A 23,741-nucleotide genomic window follows, 5' to 3' on the forward strand; every position below is an offset into this window, starting at 1 on the left:
GGCCAGCAGCAGGTGTGCCCTGTGCCAGGATAAAGGCTTCCGGACCCCAGGAGATCCTCTCTCCCCCACCTCAGACTGCCAGCCCAGGGAGCACCTTAGATGCTCTCTGGCATTCTGTGAGGCAGTTGGCAGTTAAAACATTCAAGTAACAGATTTATTCCAGAGAGAAGTGGGGCGGAGGTTGAAACCAGGTGAACCCACTGTTCAGGCTGTCAGTCACCCAGAAACTGCACCCATGGTCCTTGCAGAAGCAACCCCTGAGAAGGTGCCAGTCCCAGCCATCCCTCCCCAGGGGCAAAGCTGAGGGGGGAGGCAGCGTGGACCTGGTGCCTGTGTCTTCCTGATCCTCGGAAATGGGAGATTCAGGTGGGAACGCTTCCCACTGAGACCAGTCTTCACTTATTCATGAACCTGACCCAGGGGAATACTGAGGCAGCCTTCACAACCTTATGGAACACCGAGGGCTGAAAGAAAACTGTCCTGCAGCAGAAGCAGGCCTCGATCCTGTGGCGGGGGTGGGGGTGGAGTGAGGGGCTCTCCTCACTGAAGTGCACCGTTTCTCATGTGAGGGGGGCTGATGCTCATTCTTTATTGTAAAATGCAGTTCTTTTCATTCAAATATGAAAACAGTCTGATCTGAAGAGAAGTATTGTCTATTGAGTAAGGTCCTTCGTATCTTGGGGAGGGAAGGGGGGGTGCGTGGCTCAGGCTCAGAAGAGGAAAGGACAGATTGCTGCCCAGGGACAAAGGGCCAGGGCTGGCAGGATGCCACTGCTCTGCAGGCCCATCTGAGGACCAGCCACCCTTTCATGGGTAAACGCCGGGAGTTGGTGATGGACAGGGAGGCCTGGCGTGCTGCGGTTCATGGGGTCGCAGAGTTGGACACGACTAAGTGACTGAACTGTGATGGGGACAAGGGACATGGACAGAAGAGTGTGCAGCAGGGGAGGCAGCTGCCTCCAGACACCGAAACAGCCCCACAAATGAGCAGTCACGCCAAGATCCCTCATGTCAAACTGCTTTATTACATCTTAAATAACAGTACAGTTGAATATAGGATCTATCTTGCATCCAGCTTCCTTGCAGTACATTGACTTTAAAATTAAATACAAAAGGTGAGGGACAGGGTGCAGAGAGCTCTACAGAGGTGCCGACGGGGGCGGGGGCTCATCCCACTCTCTGCGGGTCCAGGGCACAGGGCGCACAGGATGGTGCAAACACAGGTGGAGAAGCCACTGCTGCCGCTACGGGGGCGCTGGTACGGGGAGGAGGCCCGCATTGTCCCAGCACCGCTGCCCAACACTGGACGCGCACGGAACCAGGGACATCTGCGTGTTAGAAAAGTGGTCTGCCTCAGCACAAAGGCTGGTTCCCGGGAGAGGTGGGCCGTGAGGAATCCATAAGGGAGGCCAGGGACTCCGTTCCCTGTACACCCCCCACCCCATCCAACAACGATTTTGGAACAGGACTTGTTTTTTTAAAGAAAGAAAACAGTGACATCTCGCCAGGCGAGCGTGTAGAGCCGCTAACTGCACGGCCTCCAATGCGATGCGTGTGCACAGAGGGGCGACGCGAAGTGGACAGAGCGCGACGTCACAACTTCAAAGAGGTTATTTCTTAAAAGAAAAGGAACATCTAAGGACTGAGTCCTATATGCACTGTGAGCATTTCTACAGCATGCGGTTCTAAGAGCAAACCCACCCCATATGGCAAACGATCAGGTTTTTTAAAATTTAACTTAGAAAGTTTGAGATCATTATTTTCAAAACATTGATTTGTACATTGTTTCATACACAAATAACTGACTGACTCTCCACGCACAGGACGGCACCGCTCTTGAGGACGGAGGCTCGTGATGGCCGGGCGGGGCACAGGGTAGTGTCGCGCTGTTGTGTCAGCCTCCCTCCAACTTCACAAGGAGACCGGGTGAGACTAAAAACCAAACTGAGGGGAGAGGGTGGGTTGGGGGAAAGGCGCCTGACGCGGCCACTGTTCGTCCGCGTGCTCAGTTCCTTGACTTCTCAGCATCATCCTTCTACACCATGCGCACGACGGTCATGTGACACGAGACGGAAGTAAAAAAACCAGGGACTAAATTTACATCATTAACAATCTCAGAGAGGCCACACCAGACCCTCCTTCTGTTTAACTACGAGCAGAAAGAAATATATTTTAAGAAGGAAATATGAATCATGTCTGCAAAATCCTGTTACAAACACAATCTAGAATTCAGAGTCAATTACAAGATGAAGTCCTCAAATTGTTTTGCATGAACATCACCAAACAGGATTATTGATCAAGATTTCAAATAAACTAGTAAAAAGGTGTGTCTGTCTTACAATTACACTCAAGTTTACCTTCTTGTTAACATTTTTATTATAGTATTTCCTTTTAAATTCATTCAAAACAAACAAAAAAAGAAAACAAAGACAATGGTCCCGGAAGGAATGCACGATTCGTTTTAGTTACAGCACAGAGATTCTTCTCTCAGTGGGAATTGTGCTCTTGGTTTCAGCAATAAGTGAGGGGAAGGTCTTGCCCTTTTGAAGTTCTGAGGGGTGCAGGGCGTCCGCGTTAGTAGGGGTAGATGGGAAATGCTATCTGCAACGCTCCAAGGCTGGAATGGTCTTCCAGTCACTGTGGCGTCCACCTGCTGTTTTAAACAGAATTGAGAGACCATGAAGAGTGGCATGGCAGCTGTACCCGCTCAGGATGGGGGCACAGCAAGTACTCAGGCTAACCACAGAGCTCACCTGCCTGCGAGCCCAGAGCAGCCACATCCAAATGACTCCAGGAGCCCCAACCCACAGCTCCCCCGATGTTGTGAGAAACGTGGCGCTGCAAGCAGGGAAGGGTGTGGGCTGCCTCTTACCTGTCAGGGTTAGTTCCAGATTTTGAGGAAGCTGTCCCAGGATCCCGTCGCCACGGCCATCCCGTCATCAGTTACCCCCAGGCAGCTCACGCGGTTGTCATGCCCGGCCAAGACCCCTGGGGGCAGAGGACAGTGTGGTCAGCCTGGGGTCCAGCCACTTGCTGAAGTGGACCCAGAAACCCCCACATCCAGTCCCTGCCAGGCCTTGGTGGTGAGGAAAGGATCCCAACACAAAGAGCACAGCACAGAGGGTGGGCCTTCAGGACAGGCACAGCGACCCCCTCCCCCCAGACAGGGCGCCCTGTGACACTCAGTGGTCAGTGCTTGGACAATCATCAGCCACGTCTTTCCAGAGGAATCTGAAGCTGTATCTCAGAGCACCCCGTGATCTCAGGACAGAGGCTGCAGACCTGGGGGCACTCAGGGGAGCAGGAGAAGAAGAGGGGCCCCCAGAGAAGGCCACAGGCCAACAGCCATGCTCCCTCTCCAGCACTGAGACAGCAAGTTCTCATCTGCACAACTTCCTTCAGTACACTTGACAACCACATACTTCACTTTGCGCTCCAACCTGTGCTTCCAGGGGTCCCTGCTGAACCTGTGCCCCAGCTCTACAATGGGAGGGTGTTACGAGGACGTGGCTGGCCTGGTCCTGCCTGCATGAGCCACATGGCACCGCCAAGAGCTTCTGGTGCCAGGGCCTGGCTCCTGTCCTTCTGCCAGCCCACATGTCGCAGCTGACATGTGCCCCATCTATCTGCAGACCCAGCGAGGCCCGGCAGCTGCCTACCTGCCCTGTCGGCCTTGAGGGCGTCCCAGACGTTGCAGTTGAAGTCGTCGTACCCTGCGAGAAGGAGGCGCCCGCTCTTGGAGAAGGAGACGGAGGTGATCCCGCAGATGATGTTGTCATGGGAGTAGGTCATGAGCTCCTGGTCCGCACGGAGGTCGAACAGCCGGCAGGTGGCATCGTCTGAGCCAGTGGCAAATGCATTGCCGTTCGGGAAGAACTGTAAAGAGCAAGCAAGCCGCGACAGTTTGCAAATGGACAGAAAGAAACACTGGAAACACAGACTGCCCCACGCAGGGTACTGTGGGCATAGGAGTTGGAGACCAGCTAGGACCAGGCTCTGGCCGCAACAGCAGACGCTGTGCAGGGACCAGGAGGGACCAGACCTGGGCAAAGAGTTGGCTTCCCGTCACCATCATGGTCCCAAGGAACAGCAAGAGTGTGGCTGTCGCCCACGGCTGGGTGCCCACAGGCGCTGGAGTCAGGCCACCTGACCACATGAAGGATGGCTCAGCAAGCAGACACTTTCTCCCCCTCCCCACCTCCAGCTCCTCAGATGGCCAGGCCCTCCTGTCAGGGCAACGTGGACGGGGGCGGGCTCCCTCCACTGCTGTGCCCTCAGAGCCCCACAGAGGCTGGCCTGACAGGGTCAGTTACGGGACTATTTGCCCTCGACGGGAGGAAGCCTCATGGTCAGTCACTGGTCGGTCACCCTGGGAGTAGAACACATGCGGGCCTCACTGGGACAGAGCGAATCACAGCCAAGTCTCCCACAGGGAGTTTTTGTCCATTCGACTGTATTTGCATAGAAAAGAGTGAACACCTAGCCCTGAAAACATTTTCCAACTGGCTGACACAGCTGCAGCTCCTGAGGACTCCAACCTGCTGACGGCCAGCCAGGGGCCCTGACCCACACCTGTGACCTCAACTCACACAGATGGCATTGATATCGGACTCATGGCCGGTGAAGGTTTGCCGGCACATCCCTTCTCGCACGTCCCAGAGTTTGGCTGAAGCGTCACAAGCACCAGAGACAAACAGTCTGGTGTCCGGAGCGAGTGAAAGGCTCATGACGTCTCCGGTGTGTCCAGTGAATGTGGTCGTCTGCTGGCCAGTCTCGATGTCCCACAGGGCACTAGAACAGAGCAACGACAGGGGTCACCCCCTTGCTTGGAGGACCAGACACGCAACAAACTCCCTCAAACCCCCAGGCCTGCAGCCAACATCCACACTTCACGTAAGACAGATCCGCATCCTGTAGTGACTTTGCTCAAATGGGTTGTTACAGAGCCAAGCACACACACGACATGGGTGAGTCCACCTGGGGCTTCTCTGATTCTCACACCAGCTCACACATCAGCAGAAGAGGGAGCTGAGTCCCAGTCCAGCGGGGACACTTGTGGGCTGGGCCGCACACCTGAGCCCTGCAGGGGCTCATAAGGGGCAGCAGAAGGCCTCCAGTTGGTGCCCCTGCTGGACAGCTCCATGCCCACCGGAGCCCAGAGGCTGGGTCACTCCATGGGGAGAGCACTCCATGGGACAGAGCCAAGGTTGGGGCCCATGGCTATCAGCTCGAGAGGCTACTCTAGGCCAGAGAAAAGTGAGACACAGCAGTGTGGCAAGGACGCATGCACTGTTTCTGTGCTTCCCCGACAGAAGCAAGGCCATCAGATGCTCCTTGTTCCCTGTCGGCCTCACAGAAAACCAGCTCAACCCAGCCCCCACATCCAAGCATGGGGGACCCCTCTCTAGGGCCTGAGGGACAAGCAGGAAGGAAGAAAGACAACCCCTCCACCCCAAGTCCAAAAAACATCCCTCCCAAGTGAAAAAGCTTCCAAAAATACCTTCTAATCAGAGGTTCTTCCCAAACTGGCAGTTAAGACAGACTGCAGATCTTCAGTGAGCATACACACGAAGGACACCTTACCGAGCAGGGCTGGCCAGGGGTCCCGCCCTCCCATGTGGCCTGCTGGCTCTCAGCCACCGCATCTTGCCTCAAAGAACCAGAAAAACCCACAGGGACAGTGGGAGCCTGAAATGACTCAACTTCTCAATGATTTTAAAGGATGTGTGTTGGTGCCACAAGTGAACACTTCACAGAGTTTCAGTGTCTTCCACCAATAAGGTGGAGGAAACTCCTGGGACACCTGCTACTTTGAAGCTGTGCTCAGAGCCCAGAGGGAGGCAGCGCTCACCTGAGGGGGCTGAAGCACACCCCCCAAGGCTATTAACTGTGGCCCAGGAAGGTGAACTGTGAGGAAGAGACAAGCAGGTGTTCCACGCAGAGCTCTCGTTTCAAAATCAGTTCTTAGTTGTTCAAAACTGAAACTTCACATCTACACAGATCACCACAAACTGGCCCACCTCTCTGCACCATGTCTGAAGCCCCAGAGCCGTGTCCAGTTACAGTGGCCTAGCTGAGGGCTTTCCTGTGGCTCAGCTGCGCGGCGGGGAGAACAGTGTGAGACAGGTTCAGCGCACTAGGACTCACCAGGTGGTGTCTCCAGAGCTGGTAACGATCTGATTGTCATCCAGAAAACGGCAGCAGGACAGGTAACCTGGAAAACAGACCCAACAATGGCCCCAGCTGTAAGCACCTGACTCTACATCTTGTAAATGGAGTGACCACTGTGGGAAGGCCCACGCAAGGTGAGGCAAACGCCACGTCCACTACCTCTGGCCCTGCCCTGTGTGCTGGAAAGAGGGACAAAGCCACACAGACTGCAGGCACTGCGGGCAATAGCAGAGCCACAGGACTGGGCACCAGGAGGAAGGAGGCGCCCTGAGCACACACACGTCCTCCCGGCCCCTGACGTGGCAGGAGGAGCCAGGACGGAGGGTCTGCAGGGGCAAGAGACTGGGGTGCAGAGACGGAGGCAGACCTGCTTCTGTGGGACAAGTGCGGGCTCAGCGTGGAAACCGCTGTGTGTCACTCAGTTCCGCGACCCCAACAGCATGAGAGGTGAGGCAGAGCCTCGCACCAAGGCCAGGTCCCAGCCTGCATCCCCTTTTGGAATAAGGAAGGGCAAACACGAAGAAGATCCATTCTGTAGGGCCTACATTTGATTTCTCCTGAATAAGCCCTGTTCACCACCATCTCTGTTGTCTTAGCACAAGTGACTCTGAGGACTGCATATATGGAGTGAGCACCCCACCCGGGAGGCCCAGGGACAGTGGCAGGGCAGCCCCTGACCCCAGCCGGCTCTTCCCAGGCCACACAGAGCCACGTGTGATGCTGTGTCACTCAGTAAAACCAAAAACAAAATACACACCAAGAGAGGAGAAGCCTGATGACAGCTGCTGATATGGAAAGCATAAGGTTGTTGAGAAAACAAAGCCTTTACCTAACATATTACCTCACTGTCTCCCATAGAAGAAAGAGAGACAATTTCAGAATATCAGTTCTGTGCCTAGACAAGGACATGTGGTCAAGTGCTCCCCAGAGTCCACATCATGTCCACAGGACACCGGGGACCACATGGGTGCCCTCAGGGGCTCCTCCCAAGGTCCCCGAGCTCCTCTCCAAGAACAGCTCTCACTTCCTGGCACACTGCCACCCTCATACAAGCCAGTCTTCCAGGATCCAGTCCTGGAGCCTCCAGCACTACCCTGTCCGACTGGAGAGCACAGCCGACTGGAAAGAGCACTGTGCTTGTGTGCTCTTAACAAAATCCCTTCCCCTTGGGTGTATATGAATTTATGTGTACCTGTATGTGTGTGCCCTCACCAGAACCCTTCCTCATGGGGGTGTGTGTGTGTGTATGTGTGTGTGTGTGCGTGTTTGTGCATTGTGTGCACCCTAAGTAGAATCCCTTTCCCAAGAGTGTGGGTGTGTGCACGTGAGTGTGCCTGTGTGCCCTCAGCAGGACCTCTTCCCTGCAGTTTGTGTGTGCACATGTATCCCTGTGTGTGTCCTCAGCAGAAAGGTGGCTGGCCCAGGCACTGGTGCCTTTCCAGAGTCCCAGAGGGTCAGGGAAACAGACAAACATGGCACTGAGTGGGGGTGTGCAGGGCCTCTCTGAGACCCGAGTGGCAGCAGGACGGCCTGATGGAGGGACGAGCAGGCCACGGTCCAGAGGGAGGAGGCCTGGGATGAAGCAGGACGGGCCCTCTCTCCTCCTACAGCCCACCCTGCTGGCTCCTGTCACGGAAAAAGGAACCAACAGGCCAGGGGCCCCGGACAGCAAAGACAGCCAGCCCACAAACATGAAGCACTCGCCACCGCAGGACGGCGGGCCATCACGGCCCCAAGGAAGTTCGGGCTAAACTCCTGACCAGGCGATCCCAGGAAGACACTCGTCTGCACTGGGATGGGAGGGTCAGGAAAGAAAAAGGCACTTTCAGGGCATTACTGATTTCTCAAACACATGATCTAATAATGCCTTTTTGCCAAAACAGCACTCAAAAGGTTATTCTGTATGTAATGTAGTCTCAACAACAACAAACACTCAGTCTCAAGGCTGGATGCTCAGTCCCTGAGTAGTTTCCAGAGGGCACCTTGCACTCTGCAAGACAGACAACTTAGATGAGACATGTGAGGACAGAGCGCCGTCTGACAGGTGCTCCCTCGGCCCCGCAAGCGCTCCCACAGCCTGGGTGGCCAACTTGAGAGAAGGAATCTCGGCTTGCTCCAGGTGGGCCCCGTATCTTATGGAAACAACAGCAACATGAAACTGCTCACAAGAGCCTCCTTCTTGAGGCTGTACAAGCTTGATGCCTGCCCCGACTCTGCAGACACCACCAAGCATGAGGGCCTGCTGAGAAGAGCACCCAGATGGGTTTTATTGCAACTGAGTTCTAAGATCCTTCAAGAAAATGTCCCAACCCTGGCTTAATGCTCAGGCCTGAGACGCCTGAATGAGGGGTACCAATGCCCTCAGATGAAGTTAGGAAGGACAGAGACGAGACAGACCACACATGCTCCAATCTACTGAGTCCACTGACCTTTCACACCCTCGCCCGACTAAAGGGAGGCTACGTGAAGCTCATCGAACATTAACCTTTACTGATCTGAAGCATCATGTCTGAAGTCACAAATACCCTTAAGATGTCGAATGTTTAAAACATACCACTCAGCTCTCAAGAAGTAAGAGTTCACAATGCATGAAGGAAACACAATTTCTAATGCATTCTAATACTAGTTTTATTTTTTCTTTCAACAAACAAAGTGTTAAAAAATTTAAAAGATTTAATTAAAAATGGAAGTCCATACACTGAACTGGATAATAAAAGATTGATAAATAGTAAGAACGTTTTTTAAGTGTTGTGAGTTCACTGACACTGTAAGCAAAAGTGTCTTATGAAGGGTGCTCACTGGACAGAAGCCCCGTTCACAAGGATGGGGCAGGCAGGCTAGGCTGGGTTCCACCCCCAGGAGTAACCTTCCTATAACAACTATGAGCTCTGGACAAATATAAAGCAAACTCCTACAAACACTGGAAGCAGCAGACAACAAACTGCAGGGAAGCCTGCACTTGGAGGCACTGGGGGACCTTGCTTTTCAGGTGCTGTGCCTGCAGGCAGGTCCCCTCCTGCGACAGCCACAACCACGCAGCCACACCTCAGACAGCATATCTGTGGCCCAACTTCCTTGAGCAGCCAGTTAAGGGTTCTGGGCAACCACAGCCAGAAAGTGAAAGAAGAAAACCTAGAAAGGAGAAAGCCATACAAGGCCCTAAAAAATCACACACCGACTCCCCCACATCTGTCCAAAGCACACACAGGCAAGGCAGCTGAGCCCACACAGCATGGCTGCTGCCCACAGGACCACACGGCAGGATTCCAGGAGAGTAGTCTGCACAATACAACAGCCGCAAAAGCCCAGGATACAAGTCAAATCACTAGATGCACCAAGAAGCAGGAAAATGTCACCTACATTTGAGAGGAAGGAGCCACCAAGACCAACCTCAAGGGACTGACTGCTAGAACTGGCAGACAAGAATTCTAAAGGCAGCTCTTGGAACAGCTGACAAAGATCCTATGCTCATTATAAATTAAAAAAGACAGGAAATCTCAGCAGAGAAACGAGAACCATTTTTTAAAAAGCAAACAAATTGTAGAATTGAACAAGTAAACATCTGACTTAAATGGCTTGCTGGGTGGTCTTAACACCACCATGGAGGTGACAGAAGTCACATGCACTAGAGGACGGCTATGGAGAAGCGGGAGGTGTAATATAAGAGATGACGTGAATGCACAGCAGAGAGCACCAAGCACAGAAAGTGGACCTCTAAAATTTCCCCAATTTAGTGAAAGACAGAAGTTTACCAAGTCAAGGTGTTGAAGCACAATAAACAAAGAAAATCACTCCAAGGCACATCAGTCAAACTGCTGAAAAATAAAGAAAAATCTTTAAAATGCTAAAAGAAAATAATACCAACCCCAATGAAATATATCAGCAAAAATATTCTTCAGGACTGAAGGATAGTCAGTATTTTCAGGTGAGGACAGACAGAATTCCTTGCTGAGATACAAACCAACTGTAAGAAGTGCTAAAGCAAGCCCCTCAGGCTGAAGGGCACCCAGGAGAAAGAGCATATCTACAGGAAGGAATGAGCACCAGAAATGGTACAGACTTGAGTAAATGTAAAAGACTATTCAATTTTCTTCAAATGGCTAAGCATGTTTAAAGGAAAAAGTGTAACAATATACTGGGGGCTTATAACACACAAGGATGCAAGACCTAAAAAAAGAAAAGTTTCTAAAGGGTAAGGAAGGGCAGGAAATGGACATTTATGGCTACAAGACTCTTGCCTTTCACATAAATGGACACAACAAAATTGGCCGCACCTTAAGAATCGTTAATGTACGCTGTAATCCCTACATAACCCCTAAAATATAATTCAAAGAGGTAACCAAGAAGCCAACAGATACAACTATAAAATAGAATTCTAAACAATCAGGTAACCCAAAAGAAGGCGGGAAAGGAGAGGTCATCATAAACCCCAGTCCATCTGTAATGCAGGGAGCAGACACGGAGCTCACACTACTAGAGAGACAGAGACATGCAGAGTAGACAACGGACTGTGTTTATAAACCCAGTTACGCAGACGGAAGAAATACACCATGCAAACAGTCAGCCTAAGAAGGCTGGAATGGTTGCAAGAACATCAGATAAAGCCTACTTTCCAGCAGAGGTTCTGAGAGAGGAAGAGGGTCAGTTCTTAAGAATGACAGTCAGGAACATAACTGCTTCCATTGACATAAGTCAGAATACAAGAAGCAGAAATGCCCAGAATGAAGGGAGAAAGAGAGAAATCCACCCCACCTCAGCAACTTACAAAACTAAAGACACAGAAAATGTGAATAGCGTCAAAGTCCTGCTCTGACAAACACACTGAGAACTGCCCCACAGCCTGGCCTCCTGAGCACACGCAGCACGTCCTTGTCAGACCACCTGCTCCTCGGGAAGTGAGCCTCCACAAATGTAAAAACTCAACCAATACAGAACATTGTTTCTGAACATAACTGCATTTAATCAGAAACAACAGGTTATCAAAATGGTGCTAAACATATTTCCACTGAATGACAACATAGCTAAAGCCACACTTGGAGGGGAGTTTACAGCTTTAAAGGCTCAATTTGAAAAAGAAGGAAGGCCTAAGGTTCCACCTTAATAAGAAGCTAGAGTTAAGAAGGAAGCAACCCCAAAGCCAACAAAAGGCAGGAAATGACACAGAACAGAAATCAGTACAATACAGGCAGTGTATCTTTAAAAATTTAAGAATATACAATTAACCGGCCAGAATCAATTTAACAGACACAATGCCTGAATGATGTCAAAAGGACGCCAGTAACTATGATAATTCTCTGGTTGCATGTGAAATACATGAGCAGAGGGTGTAGTTGTGAATGAGGATACAGCAAGAGAAGTAAAATAACTGGGGTGAGACCTTCTTTTCCAGAAATGTTATGTCTTTTGTAATGAATAATAATTGTCACAGGTAAATTGAACTTAAAACAACCCACTATCTAACAGTTCCAGCAGGCTCCGTTCAGGAGACCTGGGCCTACAGGACTGTTCCGCCCTGTGCAGCATGAGTGCTGGTCAGTAATCAGTCAGGGTGCGTGTGTGTGTGCACAAGTGGACACAGGTATGTGTAACATGCGTGTTTAGATTAGGAAACCCTTGTGGAAAAGTGCTCAAGATGGAAGATGGTTCAGAAGCAGAGAAGAGAATGAACTATGTCATGCTGATATGGAAAGAAGTGGGCCACCAGCTACTACACAGTGACCCAAGTACCCAGGATCCTTGAAAACCAGACACTATAGTGACTTAAACCCAAAGGCTTCCTACTGGTAAAAGTGTATCAAGGCCTGTCTTTGATTTCACTTTCAGAGTATCTCTGGCCATTACTGCAGCCAATCTCATAAAACAACTACTGAGAAGAGGCAAGTGTCCATAGAACGGAACTAATAATGCCTGGCCACAGCACACATGACTGTGACTTTATTGATGAGAATGTGTACCTGTGTGTCCAGCCAGCTCACGACTCACACGTACATTCCCTTCACGAGTTTTCAGATTGTAAATGGAGCAGATGTTATCCAGGCCTCCACAGGCCACGTAGTTCCCAGAAGGGGCATAAGCGCACGTCATGACCCACGAGGAGCGCAGAGGGATGGCATGGACCTGAAGGGCAGAACACACATGATGTGAGCGTGCGGCTCAGACACATCGCCTACCGACACTGGGATCCTGCTTCTTGTCTTCAACTGTCACTGCCCCAGAGGTGACACGGCAAGACACTGGCCAAAATTAGTTTGAAAATAATTTTTATGGGTAGCCAAATGAAGGAAAAATTTAATTAGAAATTCAGTGCTGCACAACAATTTAATGTAGAGTTTTTATTTTAATTGCTGCACTGCTTGGCTTTTAGGATCAGTTTCCTGACCAGGGATCAAACCCTGGCCTTTGGCAGTGAAAATGTGGAGTCATAACCACTGGCCCACCAGAGAATCCCAAATGCAGATTTATTACAGTCAGGCAGGCACTTCAGGAATACCAGCAAAGCCTCCAAATTGAAATTACATGTTAAGACGAAAACATTTCATTGGCCTATCAAAATGACTATAAAATTAATTCACAAACTCAAGTATTTTTAGTGAAGTAATCAAACTAGACATTACTATAATTAATCCTACAACACACCTCCCTGTGTTTGAGATTTAAGTACCGCAATCTTTTTATACACATTTGGTATTCTCCAGCAAAATACAACTGAATTTTGTCTGCTATACACATTTAGACCAACGACAATACTTTTTCCATTCAATATGGATTGAACAATCTTGGATTAAATTTTTTAAATAATTTATACTTTAAAGTATAATATCTTTCAGGTTATTTCTTGTGAAAACTAGTCACTAATGGAAAACTATACTTCTGCATTTTTAAATAAAACATGAGATTTCCCATGAGCTAAAATTGGATTCCTGGCTCCTAGAAACATGGAGGAGGCCCTCCCTCCACCTGCTTTGTAGGGAAGACCAACCATGCCATAAGAGTTCAGCCTGGCAGCACAGGCCACACGTGCCAGCTATGTGACCAGGTTTCCATCTGGCCCAAACCAACTTTACTCTAAAAGTGACACCCCTGTGCTCCTCCGCCCTCTCCTTTACAAACTGTACATAAGTGAACCCAGAGTTTAAACACCCGCCTTTGCCCGGGCTGGTCCAGGTCATGGTCTGCAGTGCCTACCTTGTTTGTGGTGTAGCTGTCCCAGATAATAAGTTTACCATCCTGCGAGGCACTGACTAGAAGCCTGGAGCAAAGAGACAAAAGCAAACTCGTCAGCAACACTGGAGCCTCCCCAAAGACAGCAAATGAAAACTAAATTCTCATGACAACTAACACATACTTCAATGGTACATTCCCTTGAGATAATCCCCAGCCAAGTTCTAATTGTTACACCAACTCTGAAAGCATGAGAAGAAAACACCCGCACAGGTAAGAGTGCAGGCCTGACGGTGCCTGTCTTCAGGTGCAGACCCAGCCGCAGCCCCTCAGCTATTCAGATAAGACACGCTGGTTGCCTAGAGCTGCTCTCTCGGGGTTTCTGGTCGCCATACACCAGATCTGAAGCCCACAGATCTTTCATGAGTCAAACGTGGTAGGAAATATTTAGTATATAATTTTATGCTCCATTCTGACACATAAAAATCATAAAGGACTAATAAGTTTTTAGATACTCAGAATTTATAACCCATTTCTCACCAAAATGGGAATCCAGGTCTCCTAGAACCATGAAGGAACTGCCTTCCCACCTGCCTTGAAAAGAGATGCCAATGTAAAGCACAGCTGTGCCTGGTCCCACAGAAGAGCCTAACGAACATTTTTTGTGCCAAGTTTCTTGCTCCTGTCAGTTGGGCTAAGCACAGACCCTGTGTGTTGAAGAGGTGCTTTGTCTGCATTTGCACAGAGGGACAGATGTTGCCAAAGGAAAGCATGACCAATAGGCAAAGGAACTGCAAACGCGAGTACTCCAGGAACCAGCCCCTCCTGGACAACCTGGGGACTCTGCCCTACAGGTGACGCTGCTCCAGGACGGGTGAGAAGGTACCCATGGAGAGACCGGTCAGTGGGGTGGACACGGAGAAGGGTCTGTCATTTCAGAGACTGCATCAAAACACGGTCTCAACCATCTCAGACACAAGTGCATTTGGCTTCTTGACCTGCTCAAACCTGGAGGTACCATCACTTGAGTCAGTCTGACAACTGATCTTATGTTCTGATGCACAGACTCCTTCATGTGGAGTCTGGCAGGGAATACACATGTGTTCAGCTCTGCATGACAACACTAATTCCAGTGCAGGCTCCAACTCTATTATTTTGGAGATGCAATTTCTTAAAGCAAATCCCTGCCTTGAGGTGCAGTTATAAATACATCAGGCACTTGAAAGACCCTGTGTATCAGATCAAGGGTCACTTGGCGGCTCTATTACTTTCAGCCCCTCTAAGTACAGGTTGGCTGGAACATCAGAGCCAACGTAAAGAAGCTCATCCCCTGGGAAGGTCACCTCTACAAAGGTCTCCTCGTCAGAAAGCTTAATATCTGCTGACGTGCCCAGGGTTGTAAACTTTAAGCAGCCCTGATCCCCCAGAAGGTGAGAGAAGACACACCTCTTAATCCCCAAGAGGACTGCCATGAGGCCCTGGCTCCTTCTGTCTCCCACCTCCTCGGAACACAGAGGCAGAGCCAGGAGAAGGCCGAAAGCCCCAGTCCGGGTCCCAAGGCCTCCCCTTCCTGCACACTCACAAGCCTGGATGGATTAGCAGTGTTTCCCTCTCAACTGTATCACTTTGGCAGATTTCAGAAAAGGGAGAAAAGGTTTAACATTAATTCACATGATTGAAAGAGACTCTCAAACATTATAAAAAGTAGACTTTATATATAAAAATTACAATACATTGATAAACATATTATACATGTAATACGTACTGACACAAACACACCCACACGCCTCACTGTGGGCATCTCCTATAGTTTTATCTCCCCCTGAAAAATTTCTAAATTTATTCACTTGTTTTTAAAGTATTTATTTATCTGGCTGTGCCAGGTCTTGGCTGTGGCACGAAGGATCTCCAGTCTTCATTGGGGCATGTGAACTCTTAGTTGTGGCATGTGGGATCTAGTTCCCTGACCAGGAATCAAATACAGGCCCCTGCACTGGGAACGTGGAGTCTTACCTACTGGACCACCAGGCAAGTCCCCCTCCTATAGTTTTAAAATACAATCAGCTAACTACTGTGATAGTCTGAGAATACCCATGAACCACACAAATATAATAAAATAACTGGTATTGCCAAATTATTATTATGACTCATTAACCCTGAGTCATGAAAAAAGTTGTATAATAAACTTTGATGTCTATGAAGATGCGATAAACAAAATGTACATCCAAAACATTAAAAAAAAAAATTCTGATATTAAAGTAGAAAATTTTACTCTCCAAGAAACATGGCTATCTAGGGGGGAAAGTCTCCGAAGGGCTCTGGATAGCAGGAGTTCTCCTTGGTATCATTTTTTGTTTTCCTGGTTTATGATTATAAAACAGCCCTCGTGTAAGGGCATTATACCAGTAATTGCCATTTGAAGAGCATCTGTAAAACACACGTCCATGTACCCTACACCGTCCAAGAAAGTGAACAGGCCAGGTGGTGCACAGCAGCCTTCCGGGTACTCTGCCTGACCCTGCTCCTTGGGGACCACGACCCTGAATTGGAGCTGCTGCTTCCTCACGTTTGCACCTTCCACCACCGGATTCCCAAGCACAGTTTGTGTTCGAACCAGAGGGCATGCAGAGCCTTGAGGATGTGGTCAGGACACCTGCATAATCTAGGGATTCCCTGCCCCCTAAGCCCCTCTCTTCATCGTCACAGCTCTGGCCGCACACTTGCCATAGTTCTTTGAACACAGCTCTCAGTCACCTCTCAGGACACAAGTGACACATCACTGTCCATCCAACTTCCTGTCAAACCAGGACACTGATGTTCCCACAGATCAGGAAAGACCCCAAAGGTAAGACACTATATGATTACCATCTATTTTTTTAGAAAAGAGTCTAAGATGGATGGATTAGTAAGGGCAATTTTCCTTTTTTCCTCTTCTATTCTTTCTGATCATTGCCATCATTAACAGGATCTAAGTTAGCTCTCATTTGCATTTGGAATTATATGGGATACTGTACAGAACAAGCTAAAAATAGAATCTTTTGTTCTATAGCTGTGGACACACTAAAGCAGCCAATTTCACGAACAAAGGAAAAAAATACCAAGCAGAAAATTCCTGACAATTAAAACATGAAAAAAATGCAACTCAAAGAAAGGCATCTGATGCTCAAAGTATAACATGTTAGGTATCTGAAAAAACACATTACAGTTACAACATCACATGGCTTTTTCTTTAATTATTTGGGAGGAAAAGTGGAGAAAGATTCCCAGTACCCTCCAACAGGAAGATAGAAGGAGCTGGATGGATTTCATTTCGGCAATGCTGCAGGTGAAGGGAAACAGGGGACGAGGAAGGGGAAGGAGGCCCAGAGAGGAATGGTGAGTAGTCACTTAGAAAGAGGTGTGAACACAGGCAGAATTCAAGGAACAGAGGGATCGCTAGAGAAAAGGGGGTGAGGCGGGCAGGCCAGGGAGAGTCAGAGACAGCACCTCTCATGCACATGCTCTGTGCCCCAGTGCAGGCCCTCAGGACACACACGTCACTGTTTTAACTCTCCCAACACCGCATGGACTGGCTTCTGATCCCTGAACCAGGTCACCAAAACCAGGAGAGGATGTGGTCATGAGGCCATGAGAACAGGCTGGAAAGAAGAGCCATGGCACAGTGGGCAGGTCACCCTTCAAGATGGCACAGAGGGGACAGGTCAGCCCCCCGGTGACACAGAGGACAGGTACCCCCGATCCTGAGGTGGCATGGGCGCTGTGCCATGGAGCTGGGAAGACAAAGCTGAAGGGAGGGTGGTGACAGGGGAATGGCAGCGTGGCCAGCTGTCCTGCGTGCTACACGTCTGACAGCAGTGCCCAGTTTTTTCTTTACCAATCCCAGCCTGTGAGCTCCGGCCCCAACCATGAATGCCCACATGCCCGCGTTCCGGCCCACACACCTGGAGTCGGTGCCCCAGTGCATGGCATAGATCTTGGCCAAGTGTCCCCTCAGCGTCCTCCTGGTGCGCATCTGGATTCTTCCCACAGGGTCGATGTTGTTTGTGATCTTAAAAATAGAAGTTACCAAGAATTAACAGTATGGGAGGCACACCCTCCCCCTGCCCCCGCTGCTGAAGTCTCCTTCACGCCCACAATGCTCAGTGACGCCACCGCCCTGGATGGCTGTGCCTGCCTGGCTCCTGCCAGTTAGCCCGGCCTCGCTCCATTGTGAGGCCCCACGGCAGGCGCAGCAGCTTGGTGCTGGCCCAGAGCCTCCTGCCCCCATCAGCACACTAACTGGCCATCCAGGCCCAGCTCCTCCTGCCTCTGTCCGGCCCTCAAAGGCTGCTCTTCCTCCTAATTACAGTCTCCTCACCATCTAACAGGGCTCCAGGAACATAGACTGCTTGGTGCTGTGTGTGCTGAGCTGGACAAAAGTGGTCATCTCTCCTGCACTCTGGAGTTTAGGGCACAAAATTGCATGTGCACACGTACTGTTCACCCAGCACACAAGAGCCTGACGTTCATGACTCTGGATCAACAAACGGAGTAAGTGTGTCACCACAGTGGGCTTTAAAAAACATAGAGTCCAAAGTGCATCTGAGAATTCAAATGCAGGTGATCCCAGCAGTCTAACTTTAACTTATTGTTTAACCCCAATTAAACAATAGCTTCTAAAGCATTGAGATGATGTAAAAAAATGTAATCATCCTCAACAGAAGGAGGAATATAATTTTTCTTTCACATTTCTGTTCAGTGTTTGAGACAAAAAAATTTTTTTTCAATAAGGTGAAATTCACCATCTGAAAATACATAATTTAGCAATATTTAGTATATTCACAACATTGTTCCACTGTCAGTGGTATCTGGTTCCAAACCATCTTCATCATCACCCCCAGAGGAAGCCCCTCATCCACTAAGCAGTCACTCCCTACAGCCTCCTCCTCAACCCTGGGCAAGCATGAATTTATCTTCTGTCTCTACAGGGTGACCTGTTCTGGACAGTTCATATACACAGAATCACACAACATGTGACCTCCTCTCACTGAGCACCCGTGTCTTGAGGTTCACCCTCCTATGGCTGAGTAAGTCCCACTGTGTGGACAGGCTGTGCCTGGCCCTGCTCTCATCCCCTGAGGGCACACAGCTGCTGGCAGCAGTGTTGCCAGGAGCATTCGTACACCGGCTGGTCTGAGCATCACCTCTAGTCTCTCTGGGTGTGTACCTAGGAGTTGAGCCATGGGTCATAACTCAGGTTTAAATCTCAGAGAATCTGCCAAACTGGACCTTAGAAACTAAAGTTCTAAGGCAGACCTAATTAGGGAGAGGAACTTCAAAACACCCATATTGAAACTGTAATAATATTTACAACTCTGACCTAAGAGGATATAATTACTTAAGGCTAAAGAGGTATTTACGTTTTATCTAAAACTCACCACAGCCTATGCCCAACACTGACAATGACCTGCCAATGAGACCCTTCAAACAGGGGCCCCACCCTCACTGTGCACAAAGTCAGAGCAGCTCCTTCCAGAGGCCCAGAGCAGGCCCCACAAGCATCAGCCTCTACAGCAAGTCAGTGACTCTGCATCAATGGTTCTTACCTGAGAGAGAGTCGCATCTGCACACGCCTTCCGAGCATCCTGGGAAATGACAAGGACAATGGGACATTAGTGCTGCTCCCAGAACAGGCTCCCCCAGACCCAGGCCGCAGTCTCAGTTAAAGTGAAAGTCGCTCAGTTGCGTCCAACTCTTTGCGACCCCATGGATATACAGTCCATGGAATTCTCCAGGCCAGAATGCTAGAATGGGTAGCAGTTCCTTTCTCCAAGGGGTCTTCCCAATCCAGGGATGGAACCCAGGTCTCCCGTGACGCAGGCCAATTCTTTACCAGCTGAGCCACCAGGGAAGCCCAGGAAATACTGAAGTGAGTAGCCTATCCCTTCCCCAGGGGATCTTCCTGACTCAGGATCAGGGTGTCCTGCACTGCAGGTAGATTCTTTACCAGCTGAGCTACACAAGGAAGCAATCTCAGAGCCTCTACCAAGAGCCTCCCCACCCTGCCTCGAGCCCAGGGCATGCTGGACACAGAACCAGCCACACACAGACACATCTCAGCCTGCAGATCATCCCCCTGCAGATCACCCCCCCAACGCACAGCACCCCTGTGCCCTCACCCCTGCCCGCAGCCTCCAGCACCCCCCACAGCACTGCACCTGCGTCCTGAATTATGGGGCCCAAGAAACAATGTCTAGAAAGCACTGAATGGCCAGCCCAGGGAACCTCTCTTCTAGAATGTTAACTCAGGACTGTGTTTTCAAGCCAAACAATTACTGATGCTGACCTCTATGGAAAGGAGCAAAGGGTCTGGAGTCAAGGCAACCAAATCTCTGGCTGGTCACATCCTGCTGCTTGCTTTCTTATCTGTGAAATGACCTTGTGAAGTAGGCAAGAAATGTAATAAAAAGGGATGTTCCTCAAGCTAATAAAGACGTCCTTGTTGTTCTAAGCGATCCAAGCTGCTAAAAAATAAATCTGGAAATCTCAAATCTGGATATGACTTTTACAAACAGAAAGCCACACATTATGAAGGGAAATGAGACACTGGCTTTGAAAAGACTCTTGAGTGTAGGAGTGGGGCCTAAGAAGAAAATTTGGGTGTAGGAATAATTTTAAAGGAAACTGACAATTTCTCATAAAACTCTGCCATTGTGTAGCCATCTGCCCACCTGCGCTCATTGATACACATCTGAACACTCATGTGAACACTCCTGAAGGCATCCAGGAGACCTTCTCCAGGGGCCAACAGCCTCACTGCTAATTATTTTAACTTCATGAAGCTGGTGGTAGTATTTACCAACCTAGAACATGGAGACATACTCAAAGAGATTGCTATTATAAATGTACCAAATAGCTAGATTCCAAATTCAACTTAAATTATCCTATTAGAAGCCTTTTTGCTCAGTTAATTTTGCCTATTTAATTACACAATTAAAACAGGAAAATTATTTAATTGAGTATTTCTGTACTAGCACCTACTCTGGTGTCAGGACCAGGCAGAGGGGAGATCCCAAGTTGCAGGTCTCACACGTGTGGTTTTGTTATGGTCCCTATGCGCAGTATTCACTTCTGAATACCATTCTTACTGATGTTATATAAGGCTCTCAATTTTTTAAAATGATGAGTATTTAAGAAAAATTTTTGTCCATGTCATATGTGGCCTGTGGGATCTTAGTTCCCTGACCAGGGACTGAACCCAGACCACCGCAGTGAAAGCCTAGAGTCCTGACCACTAGACACCAGGGAAGGCCCTGGTTGGGACTCTTGACAAGAATTATTTTAAAGGAAAAAGCAAACCAAGGACATAAGCAGCTTTGCCCTGGTTAGTGTCCAGAGATTAAAATAGATTTTGTAATGTCCACAGCAGACTGTGATGACACAAGAGAACAGAGAAAAATCATTTTAGAAACTAAACACAGGACCCACAAGTGCTGGTGTAAAAGTCTGCAGCACTCCTCAGGACAGGCATCTGCACTGTGCAGAGAGTCTTCTCGTAGGAGCCATCTCTGCAGCTGCCTGAGACTGACAGTGATGTTCAGCACTCTTCAGACTCAATTCCAACTAAATGGCCTGGGGCAATGTTCACAATGCCTTATTGTTTAGCCAAGGCTCCTGTCTGTCTGTGCTGAGGAAAATCACCACCCTGTCCCTCCACAGAGGAGAACACCCTGGCCAGCAGCCAGCCAGGCCGAATCTGGGTGGGTGTCCCACCAGCACAGGACAGCACGTGGTGAGGCCATCCACTTGGGCCACAGTGACTGCAGTGCCCACACATGCCACGCAGCCTGGGGTGCTCACTGGCAGGGTTAGCCCTGGAGCTCTCCTTCATCTGTCAGAAGCTCGCGTGTCTAAGATGCACCACGTTTCAGTCAGCATTCCTCACAGACACCACCACGGGTCAGATGAGACGGTGCCTTGGGGTCTTTCAGCTGAAATACCAATCTAAGAAGAGACCCTCCTAGCGTCATCCACCATCTCCCGTTGGACTCATTGTGTCTCCATTCTTTAACAAGTACGTGTTTCTTGGGCAAGCAGGAAAAAAGGTTTTCCTTAGTTCTAGTCTTCCATTCCCGTTTGATGTACTGCCAATTCTGTTTTGTGCAAGTAAAAGAAACCAGCAGGGCTTCAAAGGCAGGGCTGTTCAGCTCTCTGGCTCTACCTGCGGACGATCCATGGGGAGGGGACACCACGAAGATGCCAGAGGTGCACACTGAGGCAGTTTTGTGCTAGAGACACTGAATTGGCAAGACTCAGCACCAAGAGCGTAATGCAATAAACGTACTTATTAATTACATGTCAATATGGTAATCTTTTATATATACTGGTTTAGATACAGTTGCTAAAAATTAATCCTACTGGTTTCCTAGTACAGTTTTCAAGTCCATACGTGGCTCACAGGACAGACCTGTCTCCTGTGAGGAGGGCTGCATGTGCTTCACAGAAATTGGGTTGAGATGCAACACTCACTTTCAACCCTTTTTTTCCCCCACAGTATTTGGAAATTTTTTAAACCTATACCATACAAACTTTATTTGCTACAAATAGACCTGAACCCACTATTTATGAACAACAACTTGTTGTTAGAAAAACAAAAGTTCTGATTTCTATATTCCAGAGTGTGGCTGGACGTATTAAACAAATCTTCTAAGTCTTCCTTATTCTTATTGAGCTATATTGTATCTTTTAAATGTTGAGATTGGAAATTCTTACAGTAGAAGGATCTCTTCTGTCTCCTCTTTGGTGCATATCTCAAATAATCCCCTTATCTTTTCTCAAGTTCAGTTAAGAACCTGGCTAAAATGACACTGGTCTTTCCTTCCAATTACCATCAGGCCCTTGGAGCATATAATTGGTCATTTAAAAGGAAATAATTAGGTTCCCCTTTGAAATACCCGTGGCTCTGCAGCATGCCTCTGCAAACCCACCCAGCAGACTGCATGGAGGGGTGGTGAGGAGGTGCTGGACAGCTCTGCAACTGTCCTTCTTTCCAACAGGCAGCTGGACGGGACCCAATCATTTTTATCTTCAAGTCAGCGTCTCTGTTCTAACAGCCAAAACCCTCCCTAGGGAGCACTCAACAAATCACCCACACCTAGAATACTTCCAGTGTTGTTGCCACTCGTGCTTCTAAACAAGTTTCCTGCCCTCAACTCAGGGGTCACAGTGGGGGAGCAGACACCACACTCTGTACAGTGACCAAAAGAAGGTCCAGAAGCCAATTCCCAAGGTTAAGAAAAAAGGCCCTGAAAGATGTCTGTAATTTCTATGGAAACATTCTAGGTATATTCAAGTAACAATATACTAGAAAAAAATCCTGAAAATAAGGTGCTAGGCCAAACATCTGGATCTATAGTTTCTACATCCTGGGCCAATTAAGATTCAATTTCAATCCAAAACAAGGAATAGCCATTCTGAAACCCATCTTTCCTTAAAACAGTAACATCACACCCAAAATCCAAATGATTAATGAAACGAAGCACACAGGCAGTTTACGTACTCTAATTTGGTTTTTAAGCTGTTCAGCCTCCTGCCGTAACTGGTCAAGTTCACTCATCTTCTAATCTTAGTGCTCTTCAAAGCCACCTCAAAGAATCTGAGATCTGAAAGAGAAAAACAAGTACCAAGAATGAATAAACAATGATTGAGTCATTTAATGAAGCTGGTGAGAAAAGAGAATTGAAATTTTGAGAGCTGTGGTTTCATTGTAAGTCAGAGAACTTTTCTTTAGCCTTCATCAGAACATGTAAAATGCCCACAAGGGCTGGGTCAACAGAGTGTAACTACTGTTGTACATGAACCTCGAAAAATGACAGTGTCCAGCAGACAGCGCAGAAGGCGGTGGTGGGCCGAAAGAGAGAAAGTCTGTCTAGAAGCAGTTTTCACAGAGGATCTGGACTTCACTATTAACTCAAGAACCTAAGGGTGATGTTTAGAACAGCTCTCATGTGAAAACTCAGGGCAGTTAGTTCAGGATGGGGCACAGCGGCCACCTGGCAACCTAGCACCTCAGAGGCATGTTGATGACCCTGAACCCATGACTGCCCAGAGGACATCAGCAAGTCACACAGCAAACCCAGAAGGACTCAGCTTGGTGTCCAGGCCTCTGATTCAGGACAACTTATTCTCCCACCAAAATGTGCTCTGGGATCCCAGGAGACTCAGAAGCATCACTGCAGCCCTTCCAGGCACAGGCCCAAGAGGGCTCAGTACAAGCAACCCTGTTGCCCACTCCTGCCCCAGCCCCACCCCTAGGCTCATGAGACACTATTCTTGAAATCACTGTCAAAACAAAATTATCTGTTAAACAAGAGATGTGTTTTCCCGGGGGAATGCCATAGTTGGGGGTTGCATTTCTGACCAAGAACATA

At 48.9% G+C, this 23,741-nt stretch overlaps 1 protein-coding gene across 2 annotated transcripts in view; it reads right to left on the reverse strand.

Moving 5' to 3' along the window:
* Positions 1-1,004: 1,004 nt before the first annotated feature.
* The window catches only part of GNB1 (G protein subunit beta 1), a 79,087-nt gene continuing 56,350 nt past the window's right edge, over positions 1,005-23,741 (reverse strand). For both annotated transcript variants that reach the window (XM_070385066.1, XM_070385067.1), the window contains 10 exons: positions 22,871-22,973; positions 18,918-18,956; positions 17,274-17,380; positions 13,357-13,420; positions 12,126-12,288; positions 6,148-6,214; positions 4,590-4,791; positions 3,660-3,876; positions 2,873-2,988; positions 1,005-2,653 (listed from right to left, as the gene is read on the reverse strand). In XM_070385066.1, coding sequence (XP_070241167.1) covers positions 2,882-2,988; positions 3,660-3,876; positions 4,590-4,791; positions 6,148-6,214; positions 12,126-12,288; positions 13,357-13,420; positions 17,274-17,380; positions 18,918-18,956; positions 22,871-22,927 — 1,023 coding nt within the window. In that variant the 5' untranslated portion in view covers positions 22,928-22,973 and the 3' untranslated portion in view covers positions 1,005-2,653; positions 2,873-2,881. The remainder of the gene's footprint in view (positions 2,654-2,872; positions 2,989-3,659; positions 3,877-4,589; positions 4,792-6,147; positions 6,215-12,125; positions 12,289-13,356; positions 13,421-17,273; positions 17,381-18,917; positions 18,957-22,870; positions 22,974-23,741) is intronic.

Source organism: Bos mutus, chromosome 16 (assembly GCF_027580195.1).
Source record: "Bos mutus isolate GX-2022 chromosome 16, NWIPB_WYAK_1.1, whole genome shotgun sequence".
In the NCBI taxonomy this organism is placed as follows: domain Eukaryota; kingdom Metazoa; phylum Chordata; class Mammalia; order Artiodactyla; family Bovidae; genus Bos; species Bos mutus.